This window comes from Aythya ferina (genome assembly GCF_964211825.1).
Source record: "Aythya ferina genome assembly, chromosome: 6".
NCBI classification, from domain to species: domain Eukaryota; kingdom Metazoa; phylum Chordata; class Aves; order Anseriformes; family Anatidae; genus Aythya; species Aythya ferina.
This window is the reverse complement of record NC_140303.1, coordinates 6,270,694-6,295,413: the sequence shown is the minus strand read 5'-3', so window position 1 is coordinate 6,295,413 and position 24,720 is coordinate 6,270,694. Positions and strand designations below refer to the sequence as shown.

Below are 24,720 nucleotides of genomic sequence, written 5' to 3'. Positions count from 1 at the left end.
TCCTTCTCTGAACCTTTTCCAGTTCCTCTACATTCGTTTTGAAATGAGGAGCCTGTTTTGTTTTGTTTTGTGTTTTCCTAGAGTTCGTGTGGGATCCATTACTCAATTTCTCTGTGTGAAAAAAATCTGCGTGTTACACTGAAATAGAGTTCCGCCTTACTTTGTGATTCTTACTTTGGCACTTCTCTGTTCCTCACAAGTAGTTTGACATTATTTTTGAGCCTTCTGGTAATAAACAGTTAACAGCACACTGTAGCAATATAACAAATCCCCAGGGAGGTAGGTTGTACATCCTAAAAGCAGCTAAAATCGTCTAACCCTGCAGGCATCAGAGCTTTTCTCAACTATTAATAGAACAGGGGGAAGAAAAGGGAAAGAAGAAAAGGAATTAGTAAATGATTTTTAAAAGCGTAGCTACTTAAAATTCATAGTTGATGTGCTGGTTTAGGAAGTCAAGAGATAAGGCGTAAAAAAAGGTAAGAAACGTTAATCCTGTTACATAGACAGAGTATTTTTCGTTTGTTGTCACTTTTCAGTGTTTTCTTCTTCCCCCACCCAACCATTTCAAAGGCATATCCTTGCAGTGACGCATCAATTCTCTGTCTACTTGAGGTTTAGAAATAGCTGAGACGTTATAAATAGACCACAATCTGCAAGAGACAAAGAGAATGGAAATACTGTAAAAGGTTGGCTGCAAAATGCAGATGTGGATTGAGATTTCAGACGTCTCCAGGAGTGGAAGCACCGGGTCTGAAATGCTTTGCTAAGCGCAGCAGAGGAAGCCGGGCTCGGGCAGCAGTGGGGACTGGCCAGGTGGAATCAGGCAGCATTTCTGACTACTCCTTCTGTAAGGCCTTTTAGATCCTCCTGACACTTCCAACCTGCCTGTGGGAGAGCAGGAGTGTACCGAAACCTGCTGGCTGGAAGCGGTGGCATTCCCCCAGCCTTGTACATAGAGCTGAAGTCCGCCTGCTTATCTCCTGGCTATCTCATTCCATGAGAGTGACTGTGAGAAAGACGATTTGGTGACGGTTGTAAAATAACTCATTAAATGGAAGGGACAAACTTTCTCCCTGCTACGTTCCGGTTTTGGAGAGCTGCTTCCTGAAACCAGGCTGGCTTTCACAGCAGCTGTATCAGGGTAACTGCGTCGACGTTGGCCATACCTACTCCATCTCTGCCGAACACAAGGACGTGTCGCTAACGTGGGACCTGGTGCTTGAGGTGCATCTCCACCCGCCGTTGCTTTTTTAGAAGTTTAGGCCAATGCACGCTGCAGAATCAGGTTCTTTAAACCTAAATTAACATTCTGTTGAAAACTAAACATATGTTGTTTTTCTTCACTGTCAACAATTTAGTTTCCAGGTTTGGAAAAGAAACATTGCTGGGGAGGAATCCAATGAATTTATTAATGAGCTTGGTAAGTATGGGACTATTAATATCTCCTGAGATCTTGTTTGTGTTATTTTTGTCTTCAACTTCAGACTCTGAAATAAACAGATGTTCTGAAGCTTTCCACTGAGAATACTACAGCCTGTAAAGTCCTATCCTAAAGACACTGAGATTATCAGGATATTGTAGGGAACAGGTAAGTAGCTGTGTACAACATTTCAGAAACAATTTGTATCATTACCCGAAGTCTTTATCTTAGATTGTACTACGGGCACTATAAATAAAGCATCCAAAAGGTTTCTTACATGTAACTAATATTTTTTTTAATTTCCATAAATCTGAGTAGAAAAATTGAAACATTATTCTACAATGTTATCAGTGGACATGAAAGCTCCTATTTATCTATTTTTGGCGTGACTGACAACATGGTCTACCTGTCCTGTCCGTATTTAAAATGGATGAATGCTTCCGTTTGCCTAAAACGGTCCTGTTTATTTTCTAATCATTTGTGATCAGAGATACTGCTTTGTATCTCAGTGTAACCAACATCCCTGGCAGTCCCACTGTCACTGAGTACTGAGGTCCTTTGTTCTTTAGAGCCAGGAATATCACCTCCAGAACTGGAGAAGGGCATCGATAAATTGCTCCTTGTTTTCACGCCTTGGGAAGCAGGGGAAATATTTGACCTTGCCACTGAGTTCAACTACTTGTATTGCTCAGATGCTGTTATATTAACCAAGGGACTAAAGCAGACTAACCAGTCAGTTATGCTAGAGGTTCTGGGATGAAATACAAAACAAAAGATCAATCTGCTTTTTGGAGAAAGTGCTTAGACAGCTCGGCTAGCACAGTGACTCCCTTCTGTGTTAAAATTGTCATTTACTGCTCCTGTTTGTAATTAGGCAAATTCAGCTCTACGTACAGATGTGAGGCCTCAGCCTGAATTAGGTGCAGTTTGTCCCTCAGCACCACAGGTGATTTCACTGCTTGTGCCACTCAAGTGGCTTTCATCAAAAATCACATTTGCATGTATTAAGTGCAAATGCCTGCCTTGGTAATGGTTTGTATTTGCAGAGCTGCTTTGCAGAAGACATGAATTTAATCAAGGAGATAAGATGGTAGAGCTGTTCCTGTATCTGATTAAAAGTAAAGACAGCACAAAACCAGTTCAGTTAAAAAAAAATACTTTGAGCCATCTCGATATGAATGGGAAGAGGAGATGGGTGCGTGTATCATATTTCTAACTCTTCTGTCTGCCCTAGCCAGTTTGCATTCTTATCTCAATATTTCTAGCTTTTATTAGAATAAACTGTGTGTGCGTGGGCGTGGGTGGCTGGCTGTTTGTTTAAGGTTTGGAAATGGTTTGGTCTTCTCGGGGGACAAAAATCCTGAGGAGGGAGAGCCGCTGCTGCCCTGCCAGGCCGCTGCGATGGTAGCTCCTCGTCTCAGCAGTGAAGGTGTTGTGCTCAGCTGCCACCAGCAGTGCTTGGAGCTGGGCACGATCTGCTGATTCACTCTGTGACTCTCTGGCAGCTCCCCTGTCGGAGTTTCTGTTTGCTGATGCTATATAATGGTAATAGGGTTGCTTGTGGTCTTTGAAAGAGGAGGAAAAAAGCCATTTTGGTCCTCGTAATGACTTAGCTTCTGCCCAGATTTACCTGGGGAGGGATACACACAAACAGGGGTGTGATGCAGAGCCTCCTGAAGGAGGAAGCGAGTGCTGTAGTCGCCCTAATGCACTCCTTCTCCTAGCAGGGGACTGACTGAAGTCATTTTGTTCATGTTTTGCACAAAATATTCAAGGCCTGGTTGAAAGGAAGGCTCTTCTGATGGCTCCAGGGTGCTCGGGAGCAGGTCCTAGCAGCACAGATCTCACCTTCTACTTATCTTTCTGATCTGACTGATGTAAATGATCTTTCCTTTTTCTATTTTGGCTCAGAGTTAAAAGCTGCTGCAGGACAGCGGAATATTTTGCGTCAACCAGAAATTCCTGATTTCAAAGTACAGCCCTAGTTTGTGAAAGAAACCAAGTGAGAAGCCTTGCTATAAATTAAAATTCCAGCTCCTGTAAACCATCTCCTTGAGATGGGGCTCAGGGACTTCACCTCTGCTGTTATTGGAAAACGCCAGCTGCATATGTTGTACAAGCCATGTCAGATGTTATTCCACGAAAATGTTGTGTATTTGCTTTATCTATTTATTTATTTTTGTTGTTGTTGCTGTATTTGCTTCATTTTTCCCCTGCCCCACGGAACAAATCGGCTGCCTCCCAGTCAGCTGACACCGACTCCTTTTCAAGCCAAACCTACCAATGTTCTCACCGTGCGCTTCCGGCGGGTGTCTGTAGGTAATTTTGTGCATTCCGTGTTTAAAAACAGTGTAAAAACACCTGGGGGGGTGCCGGTGTCGGTGCCGGTGCCGGTTCCGGCTCCTCCCTCCCGCAGCGCCCCTGCGCGGCGCCGGCGGCGGCGGGGCCTGGGCTCGGCGGGGCCCGGCCGGGGAGCGCGGAGCCGCCCGCAGCAGCAGGAGGAGGAGGAGGAGGAGGAGGGGCGGCAGCAGCAGCAGCAGCAGCAGCAGCAGCAGCAGCATGGGGCCGGCCCCGCAGCCCCCCGCAGCCGCACGGAGAGGTGAGGCAGCGCCGGGCCGAGCCGCGGGGACCTGCCGGCCCCCAGAGGGTGGAGGAGGCGGGGGGATGCTGGAGGGTGGGGGGGGACGCGGGGTCCAGCCCCGCCGCTCGGGGCTGGGGGAGGCTGGCTGTGGTGTTGGCCGGGCTGCGGGTTGTGGTGCTGGGGGTAAATAAGGAGTGGACAAAGGAACTTCTATGGTAGCCAGCGCCTTCTCGGGTGACCCGCGGGGCGATCGCTGCCCGCTTCCTAAAGGGGGTGTTTGGGATGGCAGGGGCGCAGTGAAGGTCTGCAGCAGGTTTTAGGGGGGAAAATAATACTGGAGCAGGTGGAGAGCGACCGGGAGCCGGAGGAGATGACGCGAGGAGCTGACGTGAGGAAGCTGCGGCTGGTCGCACATGCAGCTGCTGCCAGGGCAGCCTCAATGGCATCGCCCTCAGCCTCTGCCTGGGGCTGTCCTCCCCTGGGGCTGGGGCTCTGGGCGCCCGCTCCCAGCACACCTCCCCTGGCCTGTGCTCACCCTCCCTGGCAAGGTGCACGGCTCGTCCCTGCAGGCTAAAACAGCCAGGCCCAGTCCTGGCTGCAGAAGGAACTGATTTAAAAGTAGTTTGCGCCAGTCACTTGCTGGTGTTTCCCTAGTTACTGCTGCTGATAATGTGGGTAGCCACTGCTGATGCTCATTTATTACCTTTATTACCCTTTAATGGGGTACCATGGGGTATCTGCTGCTCTACGTGTCTTCATCTGCACATAGTCAGTGGAAAACACGGCTCGGAAGGCGGGAGTCCCAGGATGCGAGTTTAATGGTTTTGCAGCAGCAGATGAGGATCTGATAGTGTTCTTATCTTCCCTGATGTTACCACGAGCATTGTTGTAGCAACTTAGCAACTTCAGGCCTATTATCGAGTGCATTAAACCTACTAAAAACCCAATCTTGGCATAAAACATACTTCAGTCTCAATCTAACTGACTAGACGTGTCAAAGAATGCGGGGTTTTATGCGCACAAAAACTTACTTAGACCAAAATTTGAAGTATGCGCGTGCCAAACAAAGCAAAATAAAGCAATTTGAAGAATTAAGTGTTACAGAACAAAGTGGTTTCAATTCTTAGAAACACTAATTGTGGGAGTTAACATTAAAATACTGATGTCTTGCTTCAGACCCGCAACAAATACGTTTTCCGGCACCGAGTTAATTCCCGCAATGAGACTTGTTCCTGGCTTCATGGCTGAGAGCAAGGTGGCCAGGCTGGGCTGGGGACAGCCCTTCCGAGGGCTCCCCAGAGGCTGGTGTGCCCCGGGGAGCTTTGGGGCACGATGTACGAGGAGATGAAGGACAAGAGAGAAAGGCTGTGCGCGCTTACACAAACAGCGCACTTTGTGCTTCTTCTTGGCAAGGGCACAGGCGACAGCACCAGGCTACTCCTCCGGGGTAAAATTTGCTTGGGAATGGCAAACACAGCCTATTATGTGTGCTCCTTACAGACAGGCCTTGTAGGCCTGCTGGATGCAGGGCTTAGCGCTGTGAGATGCTGCACAGGTGCAGCTTCGATCCTAAAGTGTTGTAGTTGGGATCAGCAAGGGGTGTGGGGCTGAGGAGGAGATGCAGGGTGATAGGTGGGCTCCAGCCTGGGCACGGAGAGGTGAGCTTGCTTTGGAGGACAGGTAGCTTTTGAGTCGACTTCTAGCACAGCCCTGTTGTGAATCAAACAGTAACTGGTAACCTGAGTAAAGCTTCAGTGTGTGTTTGTTTAAAATAAGAAACATGTCATCTTTTTATCAGATTTGTTTTAAAATGTTCATATGAAAACTTGATGTGGAATTGCCCAAGTTCACTACAAACTCAGCTTTCTAGTCAGGGAAAGTCTGAAGGTGAAGTAAGACGTGATCCCGTGTTGGCTGGCCTTGCTTTATCCCCGCAGTGCATCAGTGATCCAGGCTGCTCCATCACAGCTCTGTGTTGCTTGAGGGATTAGTTCATGATTCCTCTTCTGGAATCCTGCTCTTGGAGTATGTTTCCAGAGACTGTGCAAATGTAAATCTGCACAGTCATCTTTCTAGGTGCTTAACAATCTAGATTAAGGCTACTCTTGATCAGTTGGACTGTGTTCTGATGAACTGCAGGGTGGTCTTTTTGCTTGTTTTTTGTTTGTTTGTTGTTTGTTTGGTTGGTTGGTTTTTAATTCAGTATGCATCCAAACCCCAAGTTTGATGCTGTTAGATGTTGTGCTGGGTGAGTCTTAACTATGCTTTAATTCCCAAAGCCTAACAAATGGGATATTTATACTGAAGTAAGTATTTAAAATGAGCTGTACTCTTCCACCCCAAATCTAACTTTCTGTTGGCCTGCAAGTGGAGTTTTAATGCCTTGTTTTTAATCCTGTAAAGCTCCAAGTGCCATGGGGTTTTCCCTGAGAAGTTTAGGGAGTTGTTACCCCAGTCTGATACCTGTTGGTTAGCACTGTTTGACTCAGTATGAAGTTGTTTGTTTTTTTTTCCACGCAAGTTTTTGGGAAGATTGGCTCCACTTGTAATGTCTGGTCGTCTCAATTAGATTCACTTTTTATCCTTCCTGGTCTTGAAATCCTCTTAACTGGGAGAGCCAACGCAAGCATGATCAATTCAAGAAACAAAAATGGTAAGAAAGCCAAGAAGGTACTTAACTAAATGCAGAGTATTTGTCGTCTTCTGCCTGCCAAAGAGGCTCCTCGCCGTCGTTGCAATGCCCATCGCAGCAGCAGCACTGAGGTCGTCAGGACAAATGCTTTTTGTCCCTGTTCCTCAGGTCGCCGGTTGCTCGGAGGTTTGCAGACACGCTGCCGTAGCTCGTGGCAGTGGGTGACGGGTTGAAAGACGCCTCACACGTTTTGGGGGTTGAAATAGGATTTGGGCTTGGTGGAGGGGTAGATGCAACCCAGGAGGGCACCTTCCTGTGTCAGGAGAAACAGACCCAAGCGCTCACCTAAACAAGCCTATTTGTGCAGAGCTTGAAGGAAGAATGGTCTTGTGGTTAACACGCACATCCTTTATCTGAAAAGAAACACACACCCGGGCTCGGAGCGCGTGTGATCTCGTGGGGAAAGGCCTGAGGCCGCCGGGCCGGCCGCAAGCTTCCTGCACGGCTTCAAATGGGGCTTCAGCGCGGGGCGTTTCTCTTCTTCATGTGTTGAAGCCTTTTGTGCAGTTGTTGTACCACCGGGGGGATGGGATGATGAAAATGTAGAGACTGGGCACTGCTCCATGTGGTGGTCCGGGAGCACAAAGCTGTGGGCACACAGCAGCTTGTGCCTCCGTCAGGTGGAGGCTGCTCCACCTCATCCCTTCCCATCGCTGGCACTTTCTCAGGTCCTGGCGGATGTTTCGCCCCATTTGCCTCTCCTGGGTGTTCACACCTCTTGCCTGAGCTCAGGGAAGAAGGTTTCAAAAGCATTCCCCCAATTTTCCGGGGTCTTTGCTGGGTGCACACGCAGTCGGCCCAGCTGGACCAGCAGTGCTCAGCAGGCCTGGGCCCGAGCTCCGTGCTCCGTCGTGCCTTGAAGGAGTTAAAGTTCATCTTCGTGCCGAAATCCTCCTGTTTATCTTCCCAGCCTGCCCTCCTCTCTGTTGTTTTAAACTTGCTGGTAGCGCTGTCTTCTGTCCTCCTACTGTCTCGTGGATCAGAAAAGGGTTTTGCAAAGAGAAGATGCGGTATTTGAAGCCTGGTTAAAATAGCTGGTGTTTGTCTAGTCCTACTTCAAAGTACATTGTTTTGCCATCTGGTTGATTTTGCTGCTCGTTCAGTCCCTGACTGGCTTGTTTTTTGTGTGTTTTTTTTGGTCAGGAGAAGGAATGCCACATAGATTAATAAGTTTTCTGTAGATTTTCAGTGACAATACCGCTTCGTTGGCTTTCTCATCTCCAGTTGCTTATTTTTAGATTTTAAAAAATCGCTAAATAAAATCACTTTCAAAAAACTGTCTTCCAAACAAACTAGTGATCAAAACATTAAAGAAAGCCATATGGCTCCTACCAGTCTTGGTGCTGTTATATTTCTGAAGAGTATATTCTGTGTTATTAATAATATTCAATGAAACACTCTCAGGGTGGGAAAATATTTACTGAAATTATTATGAAATACACTTTTCCTAGCATTCTTACTCAAGATGTTCTAGTCAGAGTACTAGAAGTGTTGAATTAATCCTTGCACACAACAGGTGAGAAGAAGATGGGTGCTGTGGCCAACAGACGTCCCAGGGAGGGGAAGAAGGGGCCACGAGGTGAGCAGCGTCACCATTTTTAGTACAGCCACTATCCATGCAACTTCAAAAACTGACGTCCCATTCCCACACAGAAGGGAAGCTGAATTAAAAACATGAAATACAGATTGCTGTAAAAGTTCCTGCTATAATTTGTGTGAAATCAGATGGCTCCTAGCTCATGCCTAGGGATATGGAGTACGGCTGTTGTGCTTAGATTAGGACAATTGGAATGAATGAATGCTTGCAATGAGCTGTCTGGATGTCCGAGTGGTTAAAATGTGAGTTGGATGTTGTGTCGTGGAGGTGAGGAAATGTATTTTGCAGAAGTAAAGGTCTGTAAAGGTCTGGTACAGCTAGTAAGCAGGTGAGAGTCTGCTGGTTTTGTCAGGACACAGGAACAGCACCCAATCCTCTGCTCCATCCCCTTGAGCTGCACCTCTTCTGGAGTCTTGGTTGTCCAAGCAAGGCAAAGCTTAGAGAAAATAAAAGCGCAGATGATGACAGATCTAACTTATTCCTTAGAAGGACTTGTTTTGTGGATATTGAAGCCAAAATTGAGCAAGCATGTGAGCAGAAAGCCCGTAATCCTTCCAACTGTCAGGTGGAAGTGGCTGGCTGCACCGAGAATTACAGGAACTAACGAAATAGCTGCTGGCTTTGGTGGCTTTTGATGGTAGCAGGTAAGAGCAAGAAAATGCATTTTCACATTAGACTGCTCAAACAACTTAATTAAGGCTTTATCCAGTCTTTTGACACTTGAATTTTATTTTTTTTTTAATCCAATTGTCTCTGAAGTCTTTTTAGAGCAACTGGAAGAAAAAAAGCAGTCTGTGTATGTGCTGGCATTGTTTTGATTAACTTCTGACCTTGAATACATGAATGGTCACAGCTCCAAGTTGTTTGTGCAGCCTTGCCTGCTTAAGTAAAACCAGAGATCCTTGTAGGTAGTGTCCCACAGAAATGTCATTTAAAAGTGGAAAAACAGAAACCTCAGGGGAGTTTGGGATCTTAATGGTGGCATTTTTAGCGCTGTGTAACGCTGAACTGAGGTTTAGACTGTTCTAATGGGCTGTTGCTTTTACAACTATCCGTGGCTTATTCCGTCGCCTGGTCTGTGTACCTTGGATCAGCACAAATCAATTCATTTAATACACCTATGAATGTTTAAATCTCTCGTCTGCTACTAGCCTTGCATCGATTTGCAAATATGTTGTCGGTATTTAAGTACATTCTGAGCTATCATTAAATAATTAAAGAAGCTGGATATATCAGTGAATGACTGATTTTCAGTAGATGGTATTGTGCTTTCAGTTGAGTTCTCAAAGGCTGCAGTTTCGTTGCAGCTCTTCTAGTGGAAACAAAGTGCAGAGTTGCAAAAAAAACTTCAGACTCCATGAGAAATATATTCCATATCAAAACTTCAGCACTCCCGGAGAAGTCTCAGGCGAATAAAATGCTATTTTCACATCCTGCTGCTTGGAAAGATTCTGTATATGAACACTGAACCAAAACAGAAAAGGGAGGGCAAAACCAAAATATATTAAACGTTCACCATTTCATAATGCATGTGAGCTAATCTTCCTAGGTGAACATTACAGCAATAGTAGTTGCCTAAGACAATGATTTTGCGAGGTAGTCTGCTGGCATAACTTGGTTTTATTCCTTAAGAGGAAAGCTTCCGTTAGCTAACCCAGCTCATTAGAGTGGCCTGTTGGTTTTTAATGTGAAAACTCTTCTGTCCAACCCGTGTTTAAGTAGTGGTGAGTTTATTTTTAAGTGTTGCTCGTCAGTTCTGCAATTTATTTTTTTCTTCTGCGAAGGATAAATGTGGGCGGCTGCAGTACAATTTATGCTCCAGTTGACCTTGCTTCAATTTCAGAGTTTTATTGAACCAGTCATTGTAGGGTCTGTGCATAGTTTCTGTCCCTGTGTTTCTTTGCCCCAGGTCTTTCATGCCTTTAAGGTTGTTATCCTAATTTTGAGGGTCCCTTATATTAATCGTGTATTAGCATTAATTCTCACCATCCTAATTCCCCTCTCTCTATTCTATTCAGCCTGAAAAGTTCAGCCTCCCACAAATTACTGCTGTGGCAACAACTGCATCTGTTGCTTAGGAATGCCACTTATAAAAAAGAAGCTCTGTTTGTCCTTGATGACTTGCATAGCAGACCTGTTCCTGTGTGGATCCTTAACTGTGTGATGTTTTATTTGTTCGCAGGGTAGCCCTAGTTGCTGAGAGCTCACCAAATATTGGATGCTTGTGGTAAGCCATGGCAGCTGATGATAAGGTTGCCATTTTAACCGACGATGAAGAAGAACAAAAAAGAAAATACGTGCTTGCTGATCCTTTCAACGGCGTTTCCAAGGATCAAGACTTGCAGCCCCAGAATGAATCCCCTTCGACAGAGACAACCACTGTCCCAGACGAAGAGCTGGACTGGCTAGAAAAGCACTGCGTCAAAATCAACAATGATCTTCTCATCTCGAAGGTCTTTTATTTTTTCTTCTACTCTGCGTATGGCTCTCTCTACCCCTTGCTGCCTGTGTATTACAAGCAGCTGGGTATGTCACCCAGTCAGAGCGGACTTCTGGTGGGCATCAGGTACTTTATTGAGTTTTGCAGTGCTCCCTTCTGGGGAGTGGTAGCAGATCGCTTCAAGAAAGGGAAGATCGTCCTTCTCTTCTCGCTTTTATGCTGGGTTTTATTTAACCTGGGGATTGGATTTGTTAGACCAGCCACCTTAAGATGCGTACCAAAGGGCCTTCCCCCAGCACATCCCACCAACGCAAGCAGCCTTTTAACCACCATTTCACAAAACGCCTCAATGCCATCTCTGCTAACGACCCTGAGTGCTGCATCCCCCAAAGTTCGTGGGAAGAGAGACCTGCTGACTTCCAGTCCGGCCACTCTGGGAGCAACAGGGACTGCTACTCCTGAAATAACATTCCTGCTACCTACACAGAGCAGTGACATGGATTTTGCCTTGGAAAACAGTACCCATCCTGTTCTGAAAAACACCACTGCTAGCCCAGTCTCCCCAGGGAACACGACTCCAAGCACCACCCCAGCTGCCGTCACCGCAAAGCCCATGCCTTCTGACCAAGCCGTGCTCGTTTATGATCAGCAAGAAGTAGAAGCCATCTTCCTGCTCATTCTGCTGGTTGTCATAATAGGAGAGTTTTTCAGCGCTTCCTCTGTTACAATTGTGGACACCGTAACTCTGCAATACCTCGGCAAGCACCGGGACCGCTACGGGCTGCAGCGAATGTGGGGGTCTCTGGGCTGGGGGCTGGCCATGCTCTCCGTGGGAATCGGCATCGACTACACCCATACAGAAGTCGTCATTGAAGGACAAGGATGTAAAGCTCCGGAATACAAGAACTACAGGATAGTCTTCATCGTTTTTGGTGTTCTGATGACAATGGCGTTAATTGTGGCCACCCAGTTCCGCTTTCATTACACGCACTTCAAGCAAGAGGAAAACAAGAGGAAGGAGGTGGAAATATCCCAGGTGGACAGGAGCGCCTCCAATGAATCCTCCGACAACACTCCTACAACCAGTATGAGCCAGTCGCAGTCTTTCAGCTTTTGGGACCTCATAAAACTGCTTTGTAGTATCCAGTATGGCTCGGTGCTCTTCGTGGCATGGTTCATGGGCTTTGGGTATGGCTTTGTCTTCACCTTCCTCTACTGGCACTTGGAAGACCTGAATGGCACCACCACTCTCTTTGGAGTTTGCTCAGTGCTCAGTCATGTGTCTGAGCTGACTGCCTACTTCTTCAGCCACAAGCTGATTGAATTGGTTGGACACATCAGGTGAGGAGATCTTAGCACTCATTAAAGATCTATACCAAAAAAAAAAAAAAAAAAAAAATAATTGAGTTTGGGGCCTGGCCTTGTGATACAAAGTGAAATTTGAGTTAAATGTTTTATTTTGAAGTTCCAAGTCCTGCTCAGCTATGAAGGTGCCTAATGGAGATTTTTATTATTATTTTAAGAGCTGAAAATGTTCTGCAATGCTTCGTTAGCTTTTCAGTTAGTGCACACATCACGCGTGGCACCATAACCCCTTGCAGACATTTCCAGAAGATGTCCTAGTTCAGCGATTCAGAGCTCTGCTCGAGATCTTGACAAATCTCCTCCTACTCCAAGATCGTTTGTTTTGAATTACATTTCCCATTAATTTTACTTTTTTATTTTTATTTTTCCTGCGAGTAGCAGCATTCTGGAAACCTCCTGCTTAGCCCACTTCTCCTTGCAGGGCAGTCTTTGCCCCCACAGTAGCCTGCAAGGGTGTCAGTTGCATGCTGAGAGGGAAGAAGGCTGAGAGGAAGCAGCGAGGTGAGCACCTCCTGTGCACATGCCCCCATCAGCAGGCTCGGGGTGTTGGCAGAATGAGGTTGCAGCTTGGTAGTGTTGCTGACAAGTTCAGTTCCTTGCTCTCTTCCTGTAGTTGCAACTGTGCGTGTTAGCTAGTGAAATGAGAGCTTCTCACTTGCTTTTTGCCTTGTTTAAGTGAAATCGATTACTTCCATCATATTTGTGAATGTTGTTTTCCTCTAAATTGAAAAATAACTTAATTTCTGCATATTATAAGTTGCTTCATTCTTTAAAATAAAGATTAGGGAAGAAAGGTAGGGGTGGATCTCGGCTAATGAAGTTGTAATGTTTTTGTTGGTGGTGGTTTTTGTTTTGTTTTGTATTTACTCAGGTACTCAGTGCCAGTAAGCACAGAGCTCTCAGTGGTATGTCTTTTCCAAAAAGCCCATTTATAATCACATAGTCATCAAGATGGCTTTTATTAAGCTGTCTAATTGTGCTGTTTTTATGCATTCTGTTCTGTGTTTTTGCTCTTTGTTTTTTTGATTTGCTCTTACTGGGATGTGTGGTGTTTTTTTTTTTTGATTCATTTGACTTCTACTAAAAATGTTTGAGATAGTTAGCGCAGTAATTTGAGAATTTACTTAACAGATTTCTTTTTCCTTCCTTTAAACTGAGGAGTCTCTCTTTACTTTGAGTCAGTCATTTAATGTCTGAATTTAACAATTAGTTTGAGGAAAATGTGACACTTTGCATGCAAAGACTGGAGGAAGGATATGATGATGGAGGAGTGGTGAGAACAGATCACAGTCTTGATAGCTAAAGATAGCTTGGGTATGCTCTTTCCATTTATATTGTTATAGGGCAAAATACAGGCTTAGACTTCAACTAGAGAAAGAAGAAAACCCAAAAGAATGATAGGCTTGTGAATACAATGGCATAAAAGGTATGGGGGGACAACAGGGACGTTAGCCTGTAAAAAGAAAGATGATGTACAGGGGCAACTCTTCTTTTTCCTTTTGCACTGGTAAACCTATCAAACCAAGACTGGTAAGTTGTTAACATACTAGTTTGTGTTTGCAATGGAACAACATTCCTTGTAACTACACCTGGGAAGTGCAGATTACTCATATTTTAATGTTGTCTAACGCTTACTCATATTTAGTCATCGCAGCTTGAGAAGTCTCTTTCTAGTTCCCCTTCCTGTATTTTTTGAACTTCACTATATAAAGCTTTATATGTATATATATATATTTATATATTTATATATATATAAAAGAAGGCGTTGATAGGAGTTTGTAATTCATGTTCTCTGGATAGCTCTGTATATGTCTGTCGCCTTATAGTGCAGGTATTCTTTATCCCATAATAAGAAAAATCTCCTCTAACTAGATGCCCTTCTTGGAGCCGTCTTAGCCAGAAGCTCTTGGGATGTTTTTTCTGCTTCCCTGGTGCCACCTCTCACAGCTCAGAATTCCTCGTTTAGCATTTTGGCATACAAAGAGTTAGCTGTTCATGGGAATTCAGCTGTAAGTTCTTGTCAGAGATAGGAAAGATAAAGTCACTTTTCAAGTCACTAGCTTAATCCACAGCTAGCTGTGAATTATTTTGGGGGTATTTTGGTTATAGGGGAGGTGGCTTGACTTCTCTTTTTGGCGAGATGACTTCACTGATAAGGTTGTCTCACCTTCTGTTGACTTAAGTCAGTAAATTAAAAAAATACATGGATACATATGCACTCTTCCTCTTGGGTGGTTAGACTGCTGGCTGAAGGCAAGCTTCCTGCAGTATTTCCGTGAACAATATGACTCCTGTCCTAACCCTTTGAAGGACAGGTATGAGTAGCAGAGTTCCTTATGCGCTGTCACAGCAGCGGGAAGAAATACTGTCAGTTGTCCTTTGTCGAACTACAAGAAAATGGACTTTACACTCATGTCACATATGAGCTCGGTTTTCATTTTCTAGGTTTACAGAGCTTTCAGTTTCGACCACTGTATGCCTTAGCACACAGGCTCCTCCCCACATCTTGAAACCTGTTGTGTTCACAGGCTGCTCGTACTAATACCAAACTCCTTGTCCGGGTTTTCTAAGCGTGACCGTGCGAATGTGTGCTGATTATAATGCCTTATTTCTGTCTTTGCCAGCTTTCCCGTGCATATTGCAGGAATATGTGCCACGTGCTGCTGGTGTTTCTGATGGTGCATGTAAGCAGGTGACTGGAGGGAGCCCGGAGCAATGACAGCAAGCAGTTTGGCTGGGGGGCTGTGTTGTCCTCTGGGTTTGGGAAGAGAGTGCTAAGGGCCTTTTGTTTTGCCTCTAGCCACCTTCTGAGAACAAGAGAGGCAATTTTCATTTTGATGTAAACTAAAAAGTTATAAGAAATGTCATCAGCAGCTGCGTGAAATCCACAATTCTTTGAGAGGGTGTTATGATGGAAAAGCATAAAAAACTGCCTGTCAGATGTTAAGGCACCATTGCTGAGTGGCACCCTGTGTAGAAGCACTCCGAGCTGCCACTGAGTTTAGGAAGAGGATGTTAATCTCTGAAAGTAACCTCCTACTCAAGGTTAAGCTTGAGTGTGTTTGTCTGACCATAATTCCAGCGTGCGAGTCTTGATGGGAAGCAGAGCCTGGTAGTCGTGGCTGTAAACAGCTTAGTCTTGACATAAATATAGATCCAGTGCTTTAAGTGTTTAACCTGTAAATCGAATACGGTGTCTCTGTGGATACTGCAAATAGGTTTCGTAAGAACCGTCTGTTTACGTTATCCATTTAGGTCTCATAAAAAGCCTAAGTGGTTATTGCAAACAATTTTTGAAACGATTCTGTAAATACACAAAAGTTCTGGTGTGACGTGCCCTTCCCAAAGCATCCTGACAGAAATCTTCACACAAGTAACTGCCATTTACCTAAAACCCCATCCATGTTCTAATAAACTAAAAGGCAGAAACTAGCTAAATTGCCCTTATTAAGTCAGGGTTCGGGTGTAACTCTGTGGGGGAAGGCAGGTAGCTGAGCGTGCTGGTGGCGAGGGTGCCAGTATGGCGCCGGCGGCCGCCTCACGCCTGCGGCCTGGTCACAGGGAACGGCTGTGACAGGAAAGAAGCTCTTGCTGGACGGGCAGAGTTGTTGATAGACAAAACTGAAATTAAACTGAGGCGAAACAGCCCCAAACAGAGGGCTGGGGGCATAAGCAATGCTGATAGGGAAGGACAGGTACGGGTACGTGAGGTGGATGGTTCCTTCATGTCCCCAGGAGGCTGCGTTACCCTGGGTCTCACTTAGTGACATAGGAGCCCGCAAACCTCTTCGGTTCACTCACCTTTTGTACTGTGTGTCCTATCACACTTCACAGGTGTGATTATACCTCAGAATTACATTAAGCTGTGGCTGTAAAAGACACCAAGTTATTTGTTTGGCCCAGATGTTATTAGTTAAAGGGAGAGGTGAAACTTGTGGTGCACGGTGCGCAGACGAGTTTGAGTAATTTTGGGGGGGAAAAAACCCTGCAAACTCACCCAGCTTACTGAAAGTAATCTGTATTGTTGTCTGTAAATCCATATTGTTGCAAAAGGCCTGCCTTTATAATTTTTAATCTTTTTTGATATCGCTGACACGCTGAAAATTACGGTATGGGTATTTTAGCTGTCAACATGTATATTTAGAGATCTCAAATGTTGACAAGATGCTGCAGTTCTACGATTGCATCTCACTCCAGATTTGTCAGTGGCTATGTACCAGTGAATTAAACCTTGCTGTGCTTTTGTGGAATAGCTAACTAAAGATCAGCACAAAGAGTAACACGTTCTTTCACAGTATCAGTGCTTGCACATTAATTACCAGTTGCATTTAAATCACTCGTGCCAAACCAGGAGTCAACCAAGAAGCATGTTTAGGGATTAAGTAATCCTTATTTCTGAAGAACCTTTAAAGGTTGCAACAGCATCTTTTCTCAAGCTAAATCATGTTTCGAATTAAGTCAGTCATTCCTAAAATCCCTCTCAAAGCAAGAGAAAGATCTGTCCATCCAGCTGGATGAATATGCAACCTGAAGGTAAACAAAGCTACATCTGAAAACTGGAAGTTAAAAGTCATCGGGTTAAACGTGCAGTGGGAAATCTACCGTGAAAAATAGTCTCTGTGCTTCATTGTTTAAAAGCTGTAATAAGAGCTTTTTTCCCTCCTTCTGAGATGCAGCATCTGCTGCTTTTCAACAGGATGGTTAAGTTTTATCCTGAGGCATGTTGTTACAAACCATATTGCTTCTGTGGGATGTGTTTTTAGAGTAGTTCTGAGCAGTTTGCAGATACTGGGACTATAAACTTAGATTAATTGGGGTGAAATTAATTCCTCTAATCCAAACCTGCGTCAGGTTTGCTATTAAAATGGAATAATGTCTGAATGATTAGAAAAGAAGATTGTTTGGAAGGGATGTTGAATCTGCTTAGAAATGCTTTGTGAGATACAGTTCTCTGCAGAGTATGGCTTGAAGCTACCAAGGTTGATTAAAAGCTCTGCATCTCTGCTGACCCTTTTGATTTTTTTCCCCACATTGAGCAAATGCTTCGGACAAGCAAACTCTGTACACGTGTAATTGGTTTCTGAAGCAGTAAGGTGTGTTGTAACATACCAAAAAAAAAAAGGCAAGTGCAAACTATTATGACTTCTTTTTTCCTTAATTCTTCTAGAGTGCTGTATATTGGTCTTGCCTGCAATACGGCTCGCTACATTTACATCTCATATCTGGAAAACGCCTGGACTGTTCTCCCAATGGAAGTACTTCAAGGTAAGACAGTGCATTAATGGCCTTCCAGTATAAGATCATGTGCTTATATTGTTGAACTGTGATTAAATAAAAATCTGGTATTTCCTTTCCTTTTTCTTTTGACTACAAATATCCCAGAAGACCCACGTTTATAAAACTTTACTGTTTATCTTGGAAAATATTTGACGTCAGAAGGGTGGGTTTGCATTTGTGCACAGTTCACTGTTGATTCAAGCAGAACTGTGCGAGGCAACACACCCTTTAGCTAAACAAAGAGACAGAGCGTGAGCTGGGTACACACCTACCACAGATCCTGTTTGGTGGATAAATATGAACTTCATTACATGCAAAAGGTCACCATACTTGAAAGGATGCCGTGGAAAAAAAAAATTAAAAAGAATGTAGTCTGGGTCATTCTGTCTCTGGTAAAATATTCTGCACTTGTTTTTCAGGGTATCATTTGATCAATGCTTTAGACTATTGAATTTTCTTTTTTCTAATGGCTGGAGAGGAATTTATTTCAGTAGCTTTGTCTGTGTTAATAGAGCTTCTTTAAGATAATTGCCCTTTAACTGACTTAATTACAACCACAGAGGTCTGGTCTATGAAAAGTAAGTCGAGCCCTATTTCCAAGTCACGTTGTCAAAGAGGTTTGTAAGGTCTTCAGTGCAATATTAATGTATAAATTGCTCTAACTTGCATTTTTTTTCCTGCCTTTGTGATGGGTGCCACTGCTCAAAACCAGGAAGAATGTAAACTATTTTACTTTTTGTTCCTTCAGTATCTGAAGAATACTGAATTATTTGGATTTGCAGGCTTGCAAGAGAATAGCTAATTTAAATGCAGAGAATGTTTTCCCTGCCTTTAAAAATAGCTTAACCATGAAAGTGCCATTGGTGAACACTGTGTAGATCCCTGCATACACACAGAAATAAATCTTTATTTCCTGAGTCCTTCCCTGCCTGCCAAAAAAACAATTTATTGTATTAATCTGCCATAAAAGAGAGCTTCTGAATTTTGATACAAAAATCCTCCAAATCACAGGTACTGAATTGATACATCACCTTTCATACCAAGTGTTAAAATGTGGTAATGTGACAAAGAATCTGTAGCCACTGTTGAGTTATGTACGCTTGGGTTAATCTTGCTTTTTGGAGAAAAATGAATTTTGCAGCTACTTAGAGCCAGAAAATGAGAAAGTTAAAAATAGCACACGCAGACACAAAAACAACAAAACTAAACATGGTGTTGGTGTCCATGAAGCCTGTAGGCACTGTGTGTGTACCTAATTACTGCCACTACACGACTACATCTGTTACCTTCCAGTAATTTCATTCAGTCTTGGTCAGTCGTAGAACAAATGAATCTTTTTAAATTACAATTGGCTTTTTTTTTTTTTTTACCACCCATTATTATTCTTTTCCCCTCCCTGCTCTTACTGCTTTTGCTCTGTTCCCAATTCATTATTTCTTCTGCAGTAATTACTAAAACCTGTGTCTTGAGACTCTCCTTTGTTTCCTACGCATCCATGGAATGTGTCAGGAGGGGTAAGAAGTGACACCTTAATGAAGTTTGGTGAGGTGGGAGCTCTTATTTTCATTATGGGAGTTTGCTGACAGTGGGAGGTAAGAGTGGTAGCTGCTTTTTGTTATGTGAGGGCTAGAAGTCTTTGGAACCAAGAAAAAATCACATTATACAGAGCATGTGGGCACCATGTGGGCCACGTAACTGCATCAAGCTGATAAGTCTTTTAAATCCCGTGTGAAGCCCTCGTTGTAATCAAGCACAGCTCCGCTTCCAGGAAGCTGTCAGAGTCTGTGTAAACTCCAGTGCTGTCAGCTGAAGGGCTTTTAAGGTCAACAACAGTTTCAGCTGACTCTTGTAAAGAACTTGTTTTTCTTCTTAACATGCTCCTGAAATACAAGGAGAATCAGCCCCGTGTGCTGTGCTGAAGGGCATGGAGACATTGCTGGAAGACGTCTGCAGACTGCCCCTATTGATTGCAACAGGAGCCATGCAACAGCAACGTTTTGGTTGCTGCCAGCGTAACGGGGTGGTGAGGGCTTCTGAGGTGTCCTGCACTCTCAGAGGAGTAAATGAGGAGATAAAAGCTCACTTCTTAATTCACAATTTCAGATCTGTAGGATTTATTTGTACACGCAGTGTATGAAGATACAGGCCTAGGCTGAATCTTTAACTGGTAATTTTGAAGGCATTCTGGCAGGTAAATACTGCATATACAGGTCATCTGTCAGGCTGAATTTGCAAGCGATCTCATTAATTTTGCAATTAACAGATTAAATTTTAATGTACTAGTTAGCTGCAAATTATTGTTCACGTTGTTCCAAAACAATGGTTCAAATTCCCTGCTAACAGCTATGCTTAGCTAACCAAGCTGCATAACAGGAATTTTCTGACGTCCAAAACTATACGAATAAGCTGAAAATTAGCTATTTTCACATGGCAGTTGTCCAACAAACTCCAAAGCAAGCGCTGTGCTGAGAACTGACTTCTGCTGGTGCTCCAGCCAACACAGATATGTCTAGAGAGCAGAGGTTGGATCCTTAGCTGCACGGTTAGGATGGACCTCTTGAAATAAACTTGGCTCCCAAAATGTTGAGCTCTGATTTCATGTGGAAAGTAGCGCTAAGTTTGCTAAACATCATTATTCGGAGCATAACAGAGGGGTGTTACATTTATTGTTGCTGTACTCCAGATGGTCAGATGGTGGTTAGTGGTTTCAGCAAGTCATCTCAAAATACGGTTATTGTTAACAGCTCCTTTCGGAAAGAACTGTGATTAACAGTAATCCAGACCAGACTTTACACAAGTTGTTGTAAAAACTGTTCCAAAGCCACTGATGCATAAATAATTATCATAAAAAACTCACAACAGTAATTGCACATAAAAAAAAAAAAATAAAATAAAAGCCTGTACCTTTTGAGGCCAGTAAGATAAGCTGGTTTGAAGGGGTGGATTCGTTTTCAGGGGAACTGGGAGCTCCGTGTCCTATCTGGATATCCTAGCAGAGGTGAAAACATAAAGAACACGTTGGCTAAATTCAGCCTTTTGTTTCCAAACAAGGACAGCAGGATTGTGTCTGGTGGTTCAAATAATGTCTGATGTGTTTGTGATTTGCCTGGCTTTAAAGCTTGATAGACTCTTTAACAGCTGATAAAACCGAATGTTTTACGTGAGTTGTAAAATGTTTGTAAAACAAAAGCACATTAGCTACATTAGATTAGCTTTGCACTGTTATTGCAAACACATTTCTTCAGTGCTATTTGCAATGCTTATGTGAGTTTACATTAAGGAAAAAACAGTTGATATTCAGTGAGTTTTAAATTCAGAGCTTTTTCCATGGAAAACCTGAGGTTTACAGCATTAAGCTGTAAATGATGAGGTAAAACACACTCACCCTAATGTAAACCTTTCATGTTTCAACAAGATGATGTGCCTATGACCAGACCCAGCTCTGGGATGTATGGAAGTGGTCTTTGTGTGCTTTAAGTAGTTAATTGGGTACAAACCCAGACACTGCGCAGTGTTTGTTTCAATCTGGAATTAAATCAAACTGCACAGCCTCCTGGGCATGTATCAAACCTGGACACTGCCAGTGTTCAAAGGCTGCTGTTTATCATTTGACATCCAAGCAGAATCCAGGTTACTCTTTGGGTATGTGACAAACTAATGCATCGTCCTGCTCGGAAGAGCCTTCAGCCTGAACGCAGAAGGGATTGCTGAGTGTCCAAATGTTCCTAAATAAGTCAAGTGCAGAGGACAGAAACATGTTGACTGAATCATCGGTTGTGCCAACACATTATTTTTTTTCTAAGGAAGGCGGCAGAGCTTAGGCATTGGTAAGCTGTGATTGCTATTTTTAGTACCACTCAAATAAGAATAAATATTCCCACTCAGTCTGAGGGTGGCAAAATAGTTCAGGCGTACTCAACGTGTGACGAGCTCCGAGGCTGCTCTGCTTTTCCAACTTCTTCTCAGCCCAGCCTTTCCCTGTCCCTTCCTCCCCGCTCCCCGAAAGCCACCGAGCAGGTGCCCAGAGACGAGGGCTCCACCTGCAGCCTGCTCCTGCTCGCTGAGCATCGCTCCTCTCCCTGCTGCACTGTTCTAGGGTGGAAAAAAAAGTGTTTATGACCTTGAATCTGCATTAAAGAGGCTTCCAAAATCCATACGGGGGTCTGACTTGGACATGTGGCCTCGGGACGTGGCTTGGTCTGTACTCCACAGGCACTGGGGGTGATGGGGTTTTCTTGTCAGCTGCTGGGCACGCCGCGGGCCCTGTCCTCACCACCGTGTCCCCTCTGCAGGTGTCACGCACGCGGCCATATGGGCAGCCTGCATTTCGTACCTGAGCGCCGCCGTGCCCCCGGAGCTGCGCACCTCGGCCCAGGGGATCCTGCAAGGCCTCCACCTGGGCCTGGGCAGGGGATGCGGGGCCATGATTGGAGGGGTTTTGGTCAATTATTTCGGTAAGCAAGAACCGCGCCGAGCAATTCGGGTTTGGGTATTGAAGTTCTGGTTTTACTGGCCGAGCAGCTCCAAGCTGATTTATGCATGAGGTGTAGGGATTAATGCACGGGGTAAGTCAGGAGCCGGCCAGGTGCTCAGGCTGGCAGGGCCCTCGGGACCCTGCTGACAAAGCAGCACTGAATTCACACCAGGCTGATTTACAGCTTCGTCCTCTCAACGTTTCAGATGGATTCAAGTTGTTATACCTAGATACCTTTAGTATCATGTGCGCAAATCTACAACTCGATCCTGAAATTAGAGGAAGGAATCCTTTGTGAGAGACTGGGCTGATACTTTGCAGCCTCTCAGTGTGCAAGTGAAACCTAACTACACCGCTCATAACAAGGCCTTCACGTAGCCTGTTGAAGTGTTGGGGGAAGAAAATGTAACATGACAAGCTGGCAAGAGTCTGCATGGGACAACAGATACCCTAAGAGTGTATGATGCTGACTCACCTTGTGTTACTGTACCAGGTAAGTAGATTCTCAGTTGGAAAAAAAAAAAATCCCGTTCCAGGTCCTGCTGCCACATTCAGAGGAATAGGAATGGCGTGTTTAGTGATTCTTCTGCTCTTTGCACTCATCCAGTGGCTGCTAGTTCCTGATGAAGAAGAAGGTAATTAAATATTCCTGTTACTAAAGACACTGCAAAATTAGAGAAAAGCGTATCTCCAAAAGTCATTTCCTGCTGCTTTAATTTTGTTCGGTGCCTTTATTGAGATTTTGACTGAGCAGTTTGGTTCTGAATGAGAAATCTTTTCCTGAGCAGTGATGACCATTGAGGTGTTGTGCTGCTTCTGCAAAGGAGTGCAGCACTGAGCTCTTGGTTATCAGTAAGAGGAAAGCATAACATGTTTCACTACCTGTATGTCCTCTTAGTTCTGGGAATCTCTTAGATTAATCTTAACGGATGTAATGAGTGGTTCCACTCGCATTGGTCCCTTACGGCTGCCTTCTGGGTGCCTGAGTAGTCTCGTGCTACAATGCCCAGTCACCTCTGCCAGAGGTTATAGAGACTGAGGACAGAAGCTTTCAGGGCTGCCTCGGTTCTGTTCTGGCATCAGAGAACCCACAGATGGAACTCAAACCGCCTCTATTAATATAAAGGCCAACAAGAAACAAAAAACTTGGTGCCAGGTTAAGCATTTAGCATAAATGTAATTCTTATGAAAACAGTAAAACAGTGGCGGAATTCTGAAAAGTCTTGAATTTTTGATCTGCTTTTTACCCAAAAGATTACTCCTCAGTGTGAAATGAAAGCCAGCTTTTTTTAGTCACTCACGACTTGTCAATGACTTGTCCTTGACCAGTTATCAAGTTGCCTGTACTGAAGTGTTCAAATATTTATTTTGCTAGAATTTTCTTCACCTCTGTTCAAATGAAAACAGCGGTAAGGTGGAAGGAAGGAGAGTTGCTCTTTCAGTTTCCCATCAACCTTTGGTTAATTACGCATGAAGCTACAAAGGAATAGATCGTTCTTGGTGGTCTTGTTCTACCTACATTGTTTCAGTCTTTTGGTTTTCATTTAACACGCGCTCTACCCATCCTGAGAGTGTGCATCTTAATTTTAAGCATGGCAGTAATTAGGTTGTTTTCAACAATGCCAGCTGGGTGAGTAAAGCAACGCGTGTGGTTACGTGTCTGCAGGATTACCCTCTTGGTTTCTTCCTCTACTAGAGGACATCCAGCCATAGCTTAAAATATCGAGTGCTATCTAAAAGTCTGTAAACAAAATGGGATTATAATTTTGAAAAAGATCTTTTTAATCAGTAAAATGCTTGGACAAAATATTTTCTCAGAATGCACAGGATGTGTTACTTACAGGCTCATAGACAATATGCAGCTAGTAAAATATCCTGGCGGGCAGCGCCCCTGTCCTGCTTTCAGCGTGGCGATGAGCGCGTTAAGGTAGCAAGAATCGCTTTGTGTTGGTTGTCTGCCTTGTTGGCTTTTGCTGGTGCTGACTTTGTTTTAAACTTCAGAAAAGGCGATGCTGGCGGAGAGGATCCCAGTGCCTTCCAGTCCTGTCCCCATAGCGACCATTGACCTCGTGCAGCAGCAGTCAGAAGATGTCATGCCTCGGACTGAGCCCAGGCTGCCTCTAAAGAAAACGAAACACCAAGAAGAACAAGAGGATGTGAACAAGCCTGCCTGGGGCATCAGCTCTTCTCCTTGGGTCACCTTAGCCTATGCTGTCTACCAGATAAAAGAGATGGTGAAGCTCTCCAAAACCCACCCAATACCTGAGAATCAGCCTTTGCAGGTAATCTTCTGATGCACGGGAAGTTCTCACATGCTGGTGGTTGCTAGCAAACTGTTACAGCTGAGTAAATCTGTTCCTACCTGGCAAGTATTCTCTGTCAGCTTGTAGCAAATGTGGAGCTGTGAAACAATAGTTGAAGTACTGTATGAAATAGAGTTGCTGTCTGTGTACTGCAGCAGGAGTAACTATTTTTACATGTGTCATCTTCCTGAAGAGAGGAGGAGAGGGAGACGTGGAGCAAGGCTCTGTTCTACAGGCTCAGATATACCCGAGTTCCCATGAGTTTGGGTTTGTGTTCGGCAAAATTCACGAGATGATAATTGAACGTGAAGATGCAGAGCTACTTAAGAGTGTAAAATGATTTCTTCTTAGTTTTGGTTCCTCGGGTGATGCTGTCATATTGCCCACAGTGTAGTGGAAATAGGTATTCCAGGCAACTACCACAATTTGACACCATTTCCCTTCCATCCAGTCTCACCCCAAACTATTTTTAATTGTCTCATCAAGGGTTGGATGGATTGGGATCTTATGCTTTGGCTATACCTCCTGCAACGGAGCTGAAGCATGCTGCTTCAGGAAAGCAGGAAAATTG

At 44.3% G+C, this 24,720-nt stretch overlaps 1 protein-coding gene across 3 annotated transcripts in view; it reads left to right on the top strand.

Moving 5' to 3' along the window:
- The first annotated feature begins 667 nt into the window (after positions 1-667).
- The window catches only part of MFSD6 (major facilitator superfamily domain containing 6), a 34,443-nt gene continuing 10,390 nt past the window's right edge, over positions 668-24,720 (top strand). For 2 of the 3 annotated variants that reach the window (XM_084524552.1, XM_084524553.1), the window contains exons 1-6: positions 3,893-4,019; positions 10,473-12,071; positions 17,263-17,360; positions 21,665-21,826; positions 22,383-22,481; positions 23,848-24,128. In XM_084524552.1, coding sequence (XP_084380678.1) covers positions 10,525-12,071; positions 17,263-17,360; positions 21,665-21,826; positions 22,383-22,481; positions 23,848-24,128 — 2,187 coding nt within the window. In that variant the 5' untranslated portion in view covers positions 3,893-4,019; positions 10,473-10,524. Of the gene's footprint in view, positions 1,286-1,365; positions 1,421-3,892; positions 4,020-10,472; positions 12,072-17,262; positions 17,361-21,664; positions 21,827-22,382; positions 22,482-23,847; positions 24,129-24,720 lie in introns of those variants that run through there. The other variant, XM_084524551.1, reaches the window with a different exon arrangement.